At 34.8% G+C, this 14,716-nt stretch overlaps 1 protein-coding gene across 1 annotated transcript in view; it reads right to left on the bottom strand.

Annotated features, from left to right (window-relative positions):
* The window catches only part of CCDC141 (coiled-coil domain containing 141), a 110,599-nt gene that overhangs the window by 38,498 nt on the left and 57,385 nt on the right, over positions 1–14,716 (bottom strand). Inside the window, exons 8-12 of the mRNA XM_009332356.1 lie at positions 12,569–12,741; positions 7,129–7,267; positions 5,184–5,303; positions 3,032–3,223; positions 1,746–1,922 (exon numbers count right to left, since the gene is read on the bottom strand). Of these exons, the coding sequence (XP_009330631.1) occupies positions 1,746–1,922; positions 3,032–3,223; positions 5,184–5,303; positions 7,129–7,267; positions 12,569–12,741 (801 nt within the window). The remainder of the gene's footprint in view (positions 1–1,745; positions 1,923–3,031; positions 3,224–5,183; positions 5,304–7,128; positions 7,268–12,568; positions 12,742–14,716) is intronic.

Below are 14,716 nucleotides of genomic sequence, written 5' to 3'. Positions count from 1 at the left end.
CACTGGATCCCACTATCTATGTCATTGATGAAGATATTAAATTGTACCGGACCCAGTGCGGACCCCTGCGGGATGCCACTCGTCACCAACCTCCATCTGGACATTGAGCCATTGACCACTACCCTCTGGATGTGACCATGTAACCAATTCCTCACCCACCGGACAGTCCACCCATCAACTCCACACCTCTGCAGTTTAGAGAGAAGGATGTTGTGGGGGACCCTGTCAAAGGCCTTACAGAAGTCCAAATAGATGACAGCTGTAGCCCTTCCCGTGTCCACTGATGTAGTCACTCCATCATAGAAGTCTCAACAAAGCTTAATAAAAACCAACTATTCTAGCGTAACTTCTTTGAAAATTTCTGGTACTCTAGGTGTCTTTAAATACACTGTTCTCTTAGAAACAGGCATAGATCAACAGAATTTGTATACTGAGGACATGGCTAACGTTAATGTTTAAAACCTAGAACAGGTCACCGAATTATTGCCATCTGATGGCTGTTTAATGCTCATACAAAATAAAGTAATTTCTGAATAGACAGAACTACCCAAAATGGCCTTTTGGGGAACAGCAACTGGAAAGTGAAGTGGATGAAGAAAAGAGCACTACTTGTGCTGATAACCAAAGCAGCACCAAAACACAGGAGGGATAAAGTCATTAGCATTTGAACATTTGGTGTTTTTTCCTCTTTTTAACAGAGCCTGTATCAGAAACACCAGAAAACTGGGTAACGCTGTTTCTACTTTTCCCATACCAGAATTTTTCTTTTAAGAGAAGTTGTGTTTGTAAATTACTTGTATGATCCGTATCTTCCAGTTACTTAAAAGCTACAACCTAAGAATATCATGGGAACAGAGTATCAGAAAATATGGTGGCAACACACTTCCAGGTCTTTAGAGAGATAATATCTGAAGATATGTTTAGACTTTAAGTGACTACAGTGCAACCTCATATTCACACCTATTCAGCTTGCCTTCACACTATCTTATCTGTGCCTGGCTGCATCCAGCTGTGACAGCACACGCTTTAGCCCACACTAACTGCCTGAGCACTTTCCCTCCCCAAGTAAGTTTTTTCCAGCTCATCTTGCATGCTGCTGTATGTTACCAACACCAGCTCCCCCTTCTCAGCCTAGTGTAACTGCTCCCTAGTATGTCCTATAAAAACAGAAAGAACAGCTGGGTATCCAGGCTGTCTACGTTAATTGGGATCACTTTAGGAGGAGTGGCTTAGGGAATGATTGCACATCTCAAATGATCATCACATGAAGGGGTGCTGGAAAATTAGATAGGGATGCCTAGGCAGTGCAGCTGAACCCAAGACAGAACATAAAGACACCAGGAAAGATTATCTGTAAGGAAGTAGCTCTAGCACCCATTTCTTTAGAAGAACTTCATACAGTCAATTAGTAATGACTAACTCTTAGTGGAAGTAAAATAAACAATACTGTACTTGCTTTCCAACATGAACAAAAACAGATATATGCATGTACTATATTTGTATGCATATACTGGATCATTTATTAAGGGCTCTGTATTGTTAATCACAAACCTTTTTATATTATTTTTAATGCCACTAGCACTCAAATAATACTTTCATATTTTAAAAGTATGTATATATAGCAGCATTAGTCCCTTTAAAACAAGGTACTGGAGAAATCACAATCCATCAGTCACAGAACTAGGATTAGACCTCGTCATATGCAAACATCAAATATTCAATACAGTTTATCAGATTATACTCACCATATTCACTAAATTAAGAAAATTGCAACCCATATTTTGGGTGGAAAAAATCTTCTTTATAGCCTTTTGCCACTGAGTATTAGCTGACTCTATTGCAATTTTATTTTCAGCCTCTCTGTTTGTTTGTAGTGGTTCTGATTTATAGAATTCCTTCAGATTTTGGATATCATCATTCACCTACAGAAAGGCATAAAATAAGCATCAAGAAACAAATCAAAAATTGAGCTGCTATAGTCAGAAGGTATACAGACATGATAAAATTCAATAGCAGCCTCTGAATCTTTTCCAGTATTTAAGATCTATCATCCTCCCTAAAGTCTATACAAATACTAAATAATAAAAAAGTTTTAAATAACCTGTAAACCAGTAGATGGCAAGCAGACAGGTGGCAGCAATTTGTCAAATTTCTGTCACATATCATTACATGGATATTATATACCAGCGTATCAACGCAATGATTTTCACAGATCTGTTTAATATGAAGTAACTGAAGTTAGCAATAATCAGAAGTAGATGCAATCCAATTTTTTGGCAGTTTATCTTCAAATAAATAAATCCTATGGCTAATTTTAGCTGATAGGTTCCATTGCATCCTCAATTTCTTTCTAAATATAAAAGAACAACAGTGTTGTAGAAACTTAACACAAGCATTACATCAAAATGAAAATTAACTGCCCTGAGCATCATTAGCACAGCTACCAAAATTATGTTGGTATTGAATTTACTATGATTTCAGCTATAGCCAGTGTATATTTAATTTTTAAACCCCTTCAGATGAATTAGCATTTCAGTGGAAGTAGTACAAGACAACGATAAATACCTATCTGTTATAATATGATAAATATCTATATCAATATATTATGTGAAATATTTTAAAAATTATATGAAGCAAAATCAGTAAATTTAAGAGTCAGAGTATGTACATGTATATATATTTTTTGTATACAACATGTATACATGTTGTATATATTTTTATTATGTATATAATGAGAGCACACATGTGTGCAGGAGAAAAAGTAAAAATTCAATTATAATACTTCCTACAATGGTGATGTAATTTGGTAGAAAATCTGTACATAGACTAGTCACTATGTTGATGCAAGTTCAATGATCAGGGCTGCTTGCCCCGTTGGAACAGGTCTCCTTTAAAGTAGAAGGGAGCTTACAAAGACTTGCAGTGCTGCCATGGCACAGCATCTACAGGATTTGTCTTAGCTAGCTAAAAGCACATTTTTCACTTGTAAGATTTTCACAGTCTAGTCAGAGAAGAAATAAATAATCTGTACCTCCAAAGCTGACTTTAAAAAGGCCACATAAGTTTTTAGAATTTCTAGTTTTGAACTAATATTTTTTTCAATTTTTTTCAGTTCTTCATTCAGAAAGTCAGTTCTGCTAGAAAAAGCTGCCACCTGCTCAGGTTCAAATTCTTCTATATCTTTGATGATTCTCTCAGCTGCTTCCAGTTCATGTGAAGTTTCCTTTGAGGGTACAAGCATAGAACAATACGTATAATGACTGAAAAAGACTTGTGAATATTCATATCGCATTGTTAATTTTCACTACTATTGCTTTCTTATGTATAATTCAATTACTTAGTCGAAGAAGAGCTCATAATGGACTTTATATGCTGAAAATAACCATTTCTTTCATGTAACATTTTGACACTAAAAACTGGATGTAGTTATTAAAATAGCTATTTTGAATGGAAAAAAAAAGTAGGAATCTCAGTATTCAGATTGAGTAAACCACTTCACAGTGTAAGAATGAAAACAAGAGAAGCATTCCATATGGGAACATCGATAGCCAGAATGGATACAATTTCTTTAATAAACAGTATAGCCCAATTTTCTGAACTGATTCTCTTGAGTCTAAATCCTTCTTGGCTGCTTGTCTGATACTCAGTTCTCATAGAAGAACTCAGTGTCCACTCTAGAGTGAGACTTCAGAAGCACTGGATCCTCATGAGGCTACTGCTGTAATTGTTTTAAGGCCTGCCCTTGTAGCACTTTGCTGTATAATTCTTGGTTCCACTCATGCCTTCATTCTTGAATCAATAACTGCTTCGTAGCTCCAGACTAGTCCCTACCCATCAAGCTAGACTGCCCTGCATTCCAACCCAAACCAATATTCTTGCATGCAGCAAATCTGCAGAAAACAGATGGAGATCAAATAGTGGGTGATATCTGTTACTGCATCAACTGCTCAGACCCAGAAGAAAGTCACAGTATGCTGTCTGAGCAAGAGCTGAGTTACTAACATTTTCCATGATTCAGCTGGGATTCTGGTTTTCAGATTCACTGTCTTAACTCATAGCTTCATATATCTATGTCTATGTGTCTATCTACTTTTATATATTTAACTCAATACCACTTAGCATATCTACCTCTGGCATTCAGCCAAGAGCGCAAACTCTAGCATACCAGAATCCACAGAAAGAATAGGTAGGAGATGTTACTATTGTCAGGGCAGATTGTACACTGCAACAAACAAAGGTAACACCCTGGCATGCAAAAATTTGGCAGAAAAGACACTAAAAACTATTATACAGTCTTGTGGAACAAAAAGGGGCTCTTGCTCATCTGCTGAAATTTTTATATTCTTACTATGTGCTCTTCAGAATTTCTTTAAAGTGAATCTTATTTCCACAGACAGTGTACAGATCCAGCTCTTGGGTTCCATAAGCTGTTGCCTGAAACAAAAAAGAACTCCATAGGAGCAATGGAGTTTTAAGAACTCCTAAAACATAGGATAATCCTAAAATATATACTGCCATGTTGTTCAGCTTAGCCATGAAATATACACCTGTGTCAAGACCATGGAGGAGATTCAACTTGTTTTAAGCCACTTTAGATACCACAGTACTGCAACAGGAGTTGGAAAGGCCCTGGATGTGACTTAAAAATAGCCTCATCTGTGTTACAGAGCTGAGTGCTGCTGTGCTTTCATACTGTGGCTTCATTCCCAACATGACCAATGGATATCTGATGGCAACTTTACAGTCCCTGCCTTCAAAGTTTCTCCAGCTAGGAACTACTTTTTTCTTTTTTGCTGACTCATCCCTTTTATTTGACATAGCAAACCACAAGAAGAGTTTTCTGTGCCTCTGACTGTCTAGACAATTTTTAGACTTGGTGCCTCAGGTAGGAGTAGCAACCCACATTTGAAGAGTCTTCCTATTCCTGTTACTACTGAGGTAGTAACAAATAACACGATGAGATAGAGACAACGGGGATAACCAATGATATAAGGACTGACTTGTAATGTTATCTGCGGTTTTGTTCATTAACTACAGTTTTAAACTAAACTATAGACCTATTTTATTTCCAAGAATACATAAGAAACTCCCAGCCTCTCACCTTATTCAAAATGACATACAACATGCATTTGTTTCTAAAAGTACTTAACATTATCAAAGCTGCTTTTTTTTTTTTTTTTTACCTTTGTTTGTTTAGCCAGTTCAAGGTGTTTGTTCAAAACTCTTTCCGACTCAGACAAATACAAACCAATCTCCAGACCAACTGCAAGCATCGGGGTGATTTTTTTAATCGACTGCGATACCTTTATTTGAAAGCATTATTTATATAGTTAATTTATACAAGTAGACAGTATAAAAACAGTATAAAACATCACTTTGTATAGAAAAAAGTGAAGTAACACTTGTCTGTTGGTGTTTAGATTATGCACTTTGTATAATCAGAGAAATTCAGGAATGAAAATATAAAGGAATAAAATTCTACTATTTCCCCTAAGAAAATTCTAACAGGTACGGTCAGAATTTGGGAAAAAAACCTCCTGTTTGCTCTCATTTTGTTGATAGTGCTTTCCTTTATCCTAAGTATCCCAGGCTTGTTATCTCAATAAGGCACAACTGCATTATAATCTAGATATTAGAATCTTGGCAGAAATACTTTTATTATGCTCCGTGTTTTTTTCAGAAGGTACATTTAAAGCTTCTCTGACAAGCCAAGCAACCTATTTTTGTGTAGATACATGTACACAACTCCATTTATTGTCACTGTAAGATTTTATATATGCATGATGATAACAAAACAGATTATGAAGAGCAGAGGCAGATGATAGTATGTATAGTTATTATTAGACACGTGAATTCACATGTACCATATATTTTAAGAAGTGGCTGCTGACTGAGGTTCAAACTTCATTAAATGAAGCTCAGGGGCAGTTGAATTTAGCACCAGATTCTTTGGGATAATTTGCATTAGCAGAAGGTTGGAATGAAAAGTGTTTTGCTTGATAGGAATATAACAATAAGCACTGTTCACCGTAGTGAAAGACCATGTATTATGACTCAAATCTTCAAAATGTTCTCTAATGCAAGACTGGGAACAAAGTGACTAGAACAAACTGCAGAATGAAACCATATAGCAAAATTGGGGTCTACATTTTGAGTAAAAATTACCTTCATAATTGAAGTTTTAGCCTAAGATTCACAATATGCTGGTGACATCATTTCTATGAGACCAACAGCAGCTATCAGCAAATCTTTTCAGCTAAACTCGACAGTATTTTCACTGTGTTCTAATACCACAAGGCCTCTTCTACATAAATTGTATGCAAAGGGACCCATTTATGGCAAATTGACTTCCCATTTGATTCAGAATAGTTCATTATAAACATCGTGTAAATATTATAAAATATCAGATTGCAGACTTAATTATTCAGTCATTAAATCTGATTTACTTTTTTGCTCTATGCTCTGGGATTTCCTTCATATGAACCTTGTTAAAAGATCATATTTTTTAATTTGAATTTACACATGGAACCTTATTTAGGATCCATGTGTCTATTCCATCTCTGACAAGTCATTAAAAAGGTCTGCAGTACTACAGAACATTCAACAGCTTAAAGAAGGCTGTGTTGTCCTTGATGCATCAGTATCTTAATGAATAAAGGGAATTTTTATAGTGAACAGAATCTACTCTCCTTCAGCCTTACTGAAAATTTGCTGTGGTTCACAGTCACCATGCTTATTAACCCTCAATTTTGCCACACTTCTACTTTTATCTTCAGCCAAATGAAACAGAAGACATAGAAACAGTATAGGAAACCTGTCACAGTCCTGATTGCTCACTTCTTTTCCAAAAGAACAAATTATAATAGCTCATTATCTAAGCAAATCCATGCTTTATTGAAGATCACTGGTAAAATATTCTCATAGAAACAGCTGCATTTTTCACAACAGCTTTAGGTTCATTTGTGCTGATAACAGCATTCAGCATTCTAACTACAACTGTGCACCCTCTAACAAACCAATATGTTATTTGTAATTATTTGAGTCAACTTTAATATTCATGTAGCTAAATTATGGAAAGGCAATGCACTGTTCATGAATGCATTAAGAAGACGACATGTTATGATGTACCTTATTTAGATGATCTTCAAGTGAGGCAGTCTGTTGTTTCTTCAAAGTAAGTTCTTTATAATCTGGACACTGCCTGATTAATTGATCTACTTTGTTTTTAACATACTCCATCATTTTCTGAATTCCTGTCACCCAAGAGCTAAAATTGAAAAGTGGAACTGTTATTATTTCTCATTTTTGCTCAACAATCAGGATGATGATTACAAAAAAAAAAAAAAACACACCACATTTTCTGTTGATTTGTATGACAAGTAACTAATGAATTTTAAACTGTGACCCTTAAAACAAAAATAACCAAGAGAAATATTAAAATGAATCCAAACAAAATTGATAATGAGTAGGACACAGGAATGACATTTCCAAACAAATCATTTATCACCAGTGCGCAAGTTAGATTCACATGCCAGATATCCTGATTCACTGAGAAATACTTCATTTCACAAATAATTCTGACTTCAGTTATACTATCTAAAGACAAAAACCACAAATGAAAAGCCTAAAAAGAGTGAAAATATATGGCATATCACTTCTACTTTAAAAAGAATGTTTTCTTTGGACTTTAAAATATTTCATTGTTTTTACGGTAGCTGAAAAAAGAACGTCATATACATTCAAAGTCAACATTTCTTTAAAGATACTGTTTTAACAGGAGCAAAGGCAACATCAATTTACAAAACACTGGCTTGTCTTATAAATTAAAACATTTAATATCAGGGAAGCAATTCACAATCTGAACACTTGAGGCAGTCCTCTTCAAATTGTAAAGAAGTTACCACATACAATTAAGATCTGAAGTTTTGATATAAAAAAAAAAACCACATATCAATTGATTTACTACTGAAATTTATTCATCGTAAGAATTTTTGTAAGACAAACATATTCAAAGTAAGTTTTCATTACTTTAGTTTCATCAGAAACTTATGTTAATACAGGTACTTATTCAAGATTTCCTCCTTTGTCCTCTAAAATTAAAGGAAATTTTCTCTTCACTTCAGATCAGGCTCAGAGAGTTAAATTCTGCAACCTCAAAGAAAAATCTTATTCTACACTAACATGAATTATGGTATTAATAGACCATTATGTTTGAATCTGATCCAAGAATTGGTCACAAAGAGAAACCAAATTTTAACTCCTTTTTAGGAAGTAGGTCGTTTCAAATTTTGTGAATTACTCTTTCAAAAATTAACAATCTGTTAGTTTGTGCTTTATCCTTAAATTCTAAAAATGTCACTCCTCTATTTCAGTACTCTTTAAAAAGAGATGTTTTAAAACTTCTACTAGCACCATTCCTTTAAAAAAAAGCAATAAGAGAACAAGATTTGTAGTTTTTTAAAATAATAATTTAGATCTCAATAAAATCTTTGAAAGTATCATTGGTTTGTTATGAGTTAACACAATAAATTTATAACAGCAGTAAAATAAGGACAGTTCTTACACTCAGGCAAGCTAACTGGCTGGCAAAGTAACAAGGGTTCTCTTCATGGACAAAAGTTACTGACTGTAAAATTTTTTTGGAATTAATACATAAAAATTTTTGCTCCTCTTGTTTTTCTAGCTGGTTTTAATTTAAAAATATGAGAGCTCAAAAATCAGACTTACTAATATTTTAATTTTGACACAATCTATGATTACAAGAAAAAACTGCCTTCTGTCACTTTTCTATAATCTATTCCTCTTCCAATGTGAACATTTTCAGCATTTTCTTTTATTTGGACTATCTTTTAGTATAAGGCTGCAACATGCCTCAAGAATATTTGAAAGTAAGACAGAATTAACATCATATTTCTCCATTTTTACTGTGAGTTGGATTTCCAATTATGCCACTGAAGTCAGTGTCACTAGCCTTAAACATAGTCCTCCCTCAATGTGAGGGTATCAGTATTAGATTTGTAAATCATAAACAACCAGAGCTGTCTTACCGTATGCATACAAACTGCCTGGCTTGTTTTGGGGTACTCTAAAAATTAAAATAACAAAACAATGTGGATACAGAAATCCATCTACATTTTAATTCTTTTAATGTTCAAGTAATCTATCTTCTCTCTCTGCATTTAAACCAGTACTACCTATGGCAGCCACTTTGATATTGCATTAAAAATGTATTTTCCAGTAACCTCATTCAGAAGATACAGTGCAATTCAGGGCATCATCTCATCAAAATCGACAAAGTGTCACCCAACCTGAGCAAGGTGAGATGATTCCTTCTGTTTATTAATAAATATATTGTCTGAAAAAAACTAGTAAAGTCATCCAAGTAGCAGAGCATGCAATACCGTCTCTATCACAAATGATGAAGGAATTTTAAAATTACTGTGCTCCAACTACTCCTTCAGGGAGCTGGCAGCTATTTTCAAATTCCACACACATTTCTACTTGCTGCCAGCTAGTTCAAGAATCCTACCAGATTGCAAACACTTAACAGCTATGTATCTCATTATCAGATTATACTTTCTTGTCTGTCTTATGGCAAAGCAGCTTTTTGAAAAGATACCTAAACTTTTTCAGATCCACACCCTTCACCACCTTCAAAGGGTGACTGCCCATGTCCTTCACGATTTCCAGTCTGGTTAGATAAAGGAAATGGCAAGTCTGTGAGGGCAGTTAAGACTACCAATGAATTGTGCCATAAGGGGAACAAAATAGTAATTAGGATTTAGTCTTGATAGGAGTTCTGTTTTCTGTCCAAATCTTCCTCCTTTGACCCTCAGCTGTTCATACAAATCTTCTTGTCCCATGTGGGTTAATCACTGGGCTAAATACTGGCCAGCATTTAAGGACAGCACAGTGGCTTATACATGACAAAGAGAGGCCTCTCTCTTTCCTCTTTCAAAAGATGAACATTTCTGGGGGAAATTAATATTCTGGAATATAACACCTTACCACATTTGCTGACAGAACTAACTGTGTCACCATTACTAGGCTTATGAGCTGGCTGGGAGCATTCTGGGTATCTCCTAAAGCCATGGCTTAGGCAAAAAAAAAAAGTAGACTTGTCTTGGTGTACAAAAAGTTGAATGTGAGTCAGGATCATCCTTGTGGCATTGAAGACTAGCCCCGTGCTGAGTTGCAACTGGAAGAGACTAGCCAGCAGGTTACTCCCCTCTGTTAAGGGTTTGTGAAATTGTATCTGGAGGCCAGTTTGTCCAGTTTAGGTCCCCACAGTACAAGACAGACAGGCAAGCTGAAGTGAATTGAGCAGAAGCCACCAAGATGGTTGGAGGCTGGAGCACATGATGTACAAGGGGGTGCTGACAGAACTCTCTTCAGAGTAGAGAAGAGGTGAAGAGGTGATCTAATCGCTGTGTTTCATTATCTATGAGGAAGTGGGGTTATACCAAAGACAGGATCAGAGCCTTTTCAGAGGTGTACAGCAAAAGGGCAAGAGGCAATGCTCACAAGTTGCAGCAACAGAAATTTTGGCTAGATATAAGAAAAATATATATATAAGAAAAACATGTTTCACAAGGAGAGTGCTTAAGCACTAGAACAGGTTGCCCAGAGAGGCTATGGAGTCTCCATCCTTGGAGATATTAAAAATTTGGCCTTGAGCAACCTAATCCAACTGACAGGTTTTGAGCAAGGGATTGCACCAAATGACCTCCAGCTTTTCTTGCTTGTTTAAATTATTCCATGATTGTAATCCTCAAGCCCATGCCTAGGAATATAAAGTGTTCCACCTGCACAAACGTACTAGCACTACTCACTTAAATATATGAAGCCTGAAGGCGGCAGGGAAAAACTGAAAAGCCATAATATGCTGTGTTTGCTTTCTTAGAAAGGTACTTAATTATTTTTATGATACAAGTAGGCATCTAAAATATTGGAGAGCCCAGGATTTTTCACTATTCTTTAGAAACGGCAAAACACATTTCTAGTGAGATTGCCTATTGATATTGTTTTAAGTTTCACCTTCCTTCTCTAAATCACTGCTGCTTCAGCTGCAAAGCTTTGCCATTTTTTAAATTATAATGTCTTCTAGGCAGAAATCTTACCTTCTTTATTTATTTATGGAATATCTTGAGCAGCACTTTGACACACAGGAGATCTGCCTGTGGCATTACCTGTTTTTATTGACATTTACCAGAAATGACTGATAGGGTTATTTTGACAAATTCTTCCTGTTCTTCTTGATATGTATGGATGATATCTTAGTATCTCACTGCTAATTTGGACTGTTCAAACATTTTTTAAAAACTCTTAATAAGGAAGAAAGAAAATTAATGACTTGTTATTTTAGGGATTCATTCTATCAAGATCTTCAGCATTCCTAACATTAATCAATGCTGTGCAGACATAATTTGAAACACAACATCTGCTTCTGTTGAGGTAATGTCTAGCAGAACATCAAGGCCTAGAGAACAGCAGAATGTGTTCTGGAATTATGGCTGGTTTAGGAATCAAAGTCAAAGTTTCACTGAGGAAAATCCATTTCCTTTCCATTTAATTAAAATATCAGGAGATCCTGAAGCAGTAACAATAGCTGTAAAGCCAGATGCACATGTTCCCAAAACAACTTTCTATTTGAATTTTCTATTTCGTCCCTTTGCTAGGTTCAAGCCAATTACATCTGGGGTGACAGGTAAAGGCGCTTTAGATAAATTTTTTTGCAAGGTTATGAGATGAAATAAAAATCTTATCTAGACTTTCAGTTGCAGTGTTTAAGTAAAGCTATTCAAAGTTCAGGAATAATTAAGGACATAAGCATGTAATGGGAAGGTATAGCTAAGCCATGGTCATCTACTCTGTCTTTAAAGTAGAACTCATTAGTATAAATGGTCTTCATTCTTATTGCACCAGCCTCCTACTAAGACCTGAAAAGTAGGAGATATTAAGCCACTAGGACTGATTCTAAACTAAGTCATGCTTTACAGCAGTGTAAAAATCATATCTGTGGAGTACATCATCACTATAATTAACAAAAGCTTTGGAAGGAAAAAAAGTTATTTCATTCATGAATTAAAACTACTAAAGTGGAGAAACTTCCACATTTTCTGCACTTAACACCTGTATTTTTGTCTTGCATCAAATCACATTATAATTGTTATAATGATGACTTTCAAAAAGGTCTAAAAGGATTACATTGGGCAGCAGGGAGTGTTCATAGCCATTGATACTTTAATTTTCATTTGCATACATTTACTTTTCCAAAATGTTAACTAAACTGTTGTTCTGAACACTGCCCTAACATACCAATTCCACTGTTTGACACCACTCTTACAAGTAGTGTGTAGTATTCCTAAAGATTTTTGTTAAAGAGATTGGTTTGTATAAATACCAACAGATAAGTATGGCAGAAACTTTGAGTTTCAGGTCATTTAAATGCATGCCTACTTAGTTAACTACACTGGCTCTAAATGCAGTCTGATTCTAACTAGTCAAGTTATAAAGGAACAGGTAGATATGGAGAAATGCAGCAGATAAGCAAAAATGGAGCGAATACCTGTGAGAATCTGCTTTATTAACTAAAGTTTGTCCTTTTTGCAAGGTACTCGCTGTGCAACTTTTAATTGCTTCCTGTAATTCCTCATACTTCATTGTCAAGATAGGCAAATGTAAGCCTTCTGAATTAAAGATTTTAAGGTAATTCTCAATACCTTCGGGACCATCAAGTACCTGCAAAAAAAAAAAAAGCATTTCTTGTCAATATTTCTATTTAAAATGTGAATGTATATTCTTTTACATGAATAGATGATCAATGGACATTTAATATTTAACATCTCTTCAGAAATGAAAAGCAAGATTTTAATTTAGGGCCTGATAATTGACTTTGCAGGTCACAGAAGAACACAGGTATAATTCAACAAAAGTTAATATAAGTATGGACATGAAAAATCATGATTACTCTTTGAACTTAAAACTATCCCATTTTTTCAGCAATAGTCAGGCTAATTTGACATACTGAAGTAGAACCAAAACAATGAGAGTAATGCAGCGCCTTAGCATTCAAAGTTTTATTGAAGCATGCTCATTAAGAGTTTTACCAAAATTATTCTTCTTTTTAATGTTTTAAATATATTAAATGTATATCCAACAGGTAAATTATAATTAAATATATTTTTATTAAAAAGGTAGGCTTTGATTTTGCACATATGCAGCTTTGGTTTTGTTATACCTATTCTCTGTCTTCCTTTAGTGCAAGCAGAAGTTTCTCATTCAAATACCAGAAGAAATGACAAAAGTAAAGAGACTCCTGTCTTTTTAGACAGAGTAAGGACAACATTGCAATACTCCATTATTAAAGTTAGTAAATACTAATATTAGTAAAATAGAAATGTGCCCAAATCTACTGAGCATAATTAACATCATAGCAGTAGCACTGTATTCTCTTACACAGATTTTTTTTGTTGCTCTAAACACCAAAAAAGCATGAAATCTAAATAAAACAAAGCAGTAGACAATGTCTAATAGCATTAATTTCTCATTGAATGTATACATTTATATAATGAATTGAAAATGTAATGACTATAACATGGACTACTCTGTATACATATTTTTAAAAGGAAATCAACTGTTTGTACAACACCAAACAAACTTGTGTTCTGACTTTGCAAATCTCTGTACATACTCTAAGCTTTAGTTCAGAGAATAATTTTGCAGACTTACACTCCAAAAATACATTGCTTTTGAAGCCTCAGTTCATCACTGAGAATTCTGAGAGACAACAAAAATATATACATGCTAAAATACTATCCTTAATTATGTCAACTTTAGAATTACTACATCAGAAGAACAAAAGAACTTTGAGGCAGACTAAATTTGACTTCAAAGACTTTTGCAAGGTTCTACCATTCTTCTATTCATAAAAAGGTGAAAAGTGAAAATTTAATGAGATTCTCAGGGGGCAATATGATCCAGCTTGCTACAGCATATTACATATGAACCAAGAACTCAGCAGCTGAGGATGAACCCTATATTGCTGACTCAAAACAGCAAGGAGAGACGCCTGAACCCTCTTAAACGACTGAAATCTATGCAAAAGAAATGAAGGAAAATAAAGAAAAGAGGATGAGCAAAAGTAATTCAACTTCTATACACAATGGATTAAAAAAAGAAAATACGTACTATTTTATTGTCTCTGCCAGGTTATTTTTCCTTGTAGAATAAAGGATTCAGCATTTTAAAAAAAAAAAATGTATCCTGACCATACGAAGAAAATTTTCTAAGAACAAGAACACTCCATCAGAGGAGGAGTGTAATTGAAGGTACCCAGGAAGGACTTTTCCTAAAACATGAAATCCTTTTAGTCATCACTAAGTATAAAAAAGGCCATAAACTTCAGATTAAGACAGGAACTGCAATCATCTTTGGAAACTCATAGATTCATGGACCTATGTGAATCTCAAAGATTTTTTCTGTAAATTCAGGCCATTCACATGAACTCAGGAACTAAGTGAAGTTTATTTGTTTTGTGTAATAGGTTACGTATAATCAATTCCAGTCTTCAGGAACATACTTAAGAATATTGTCCTGGTTCGGCAGATATAGAGTTAATTTCCTTCCTAGTAGCTGGTACAGGGCTGTGTTTTGGATTTAGGATGAGAACAATGTTGATAACACACCAATGTTTTAGTTGTTGCTAGGTAGTGCT

Source organism: Pygoscelis adeliae, unplaced genomic scaffold, assembly GCF_000699105.1.
Source record: "Pygoscelis adeliae isolate BGI_AS28 unplaced genomic scaffold, ASM69910v1 Scaffold160, whole genome shotgun sequence".
In the NCBI taxonomy this organism is placed as follows: domain Eukaryota; kingdom Metazoa; phylum Chordata; class Aves; order Sphenisciformes; family Spheniscidae; genus Pygoscelis; species Pygoscelis adeliae.
The sequence above is the reverse complement of the archived record's forward strand: the minus strand, read 5'-3'. Positions and strand labels throughout refer to the sequence as shown.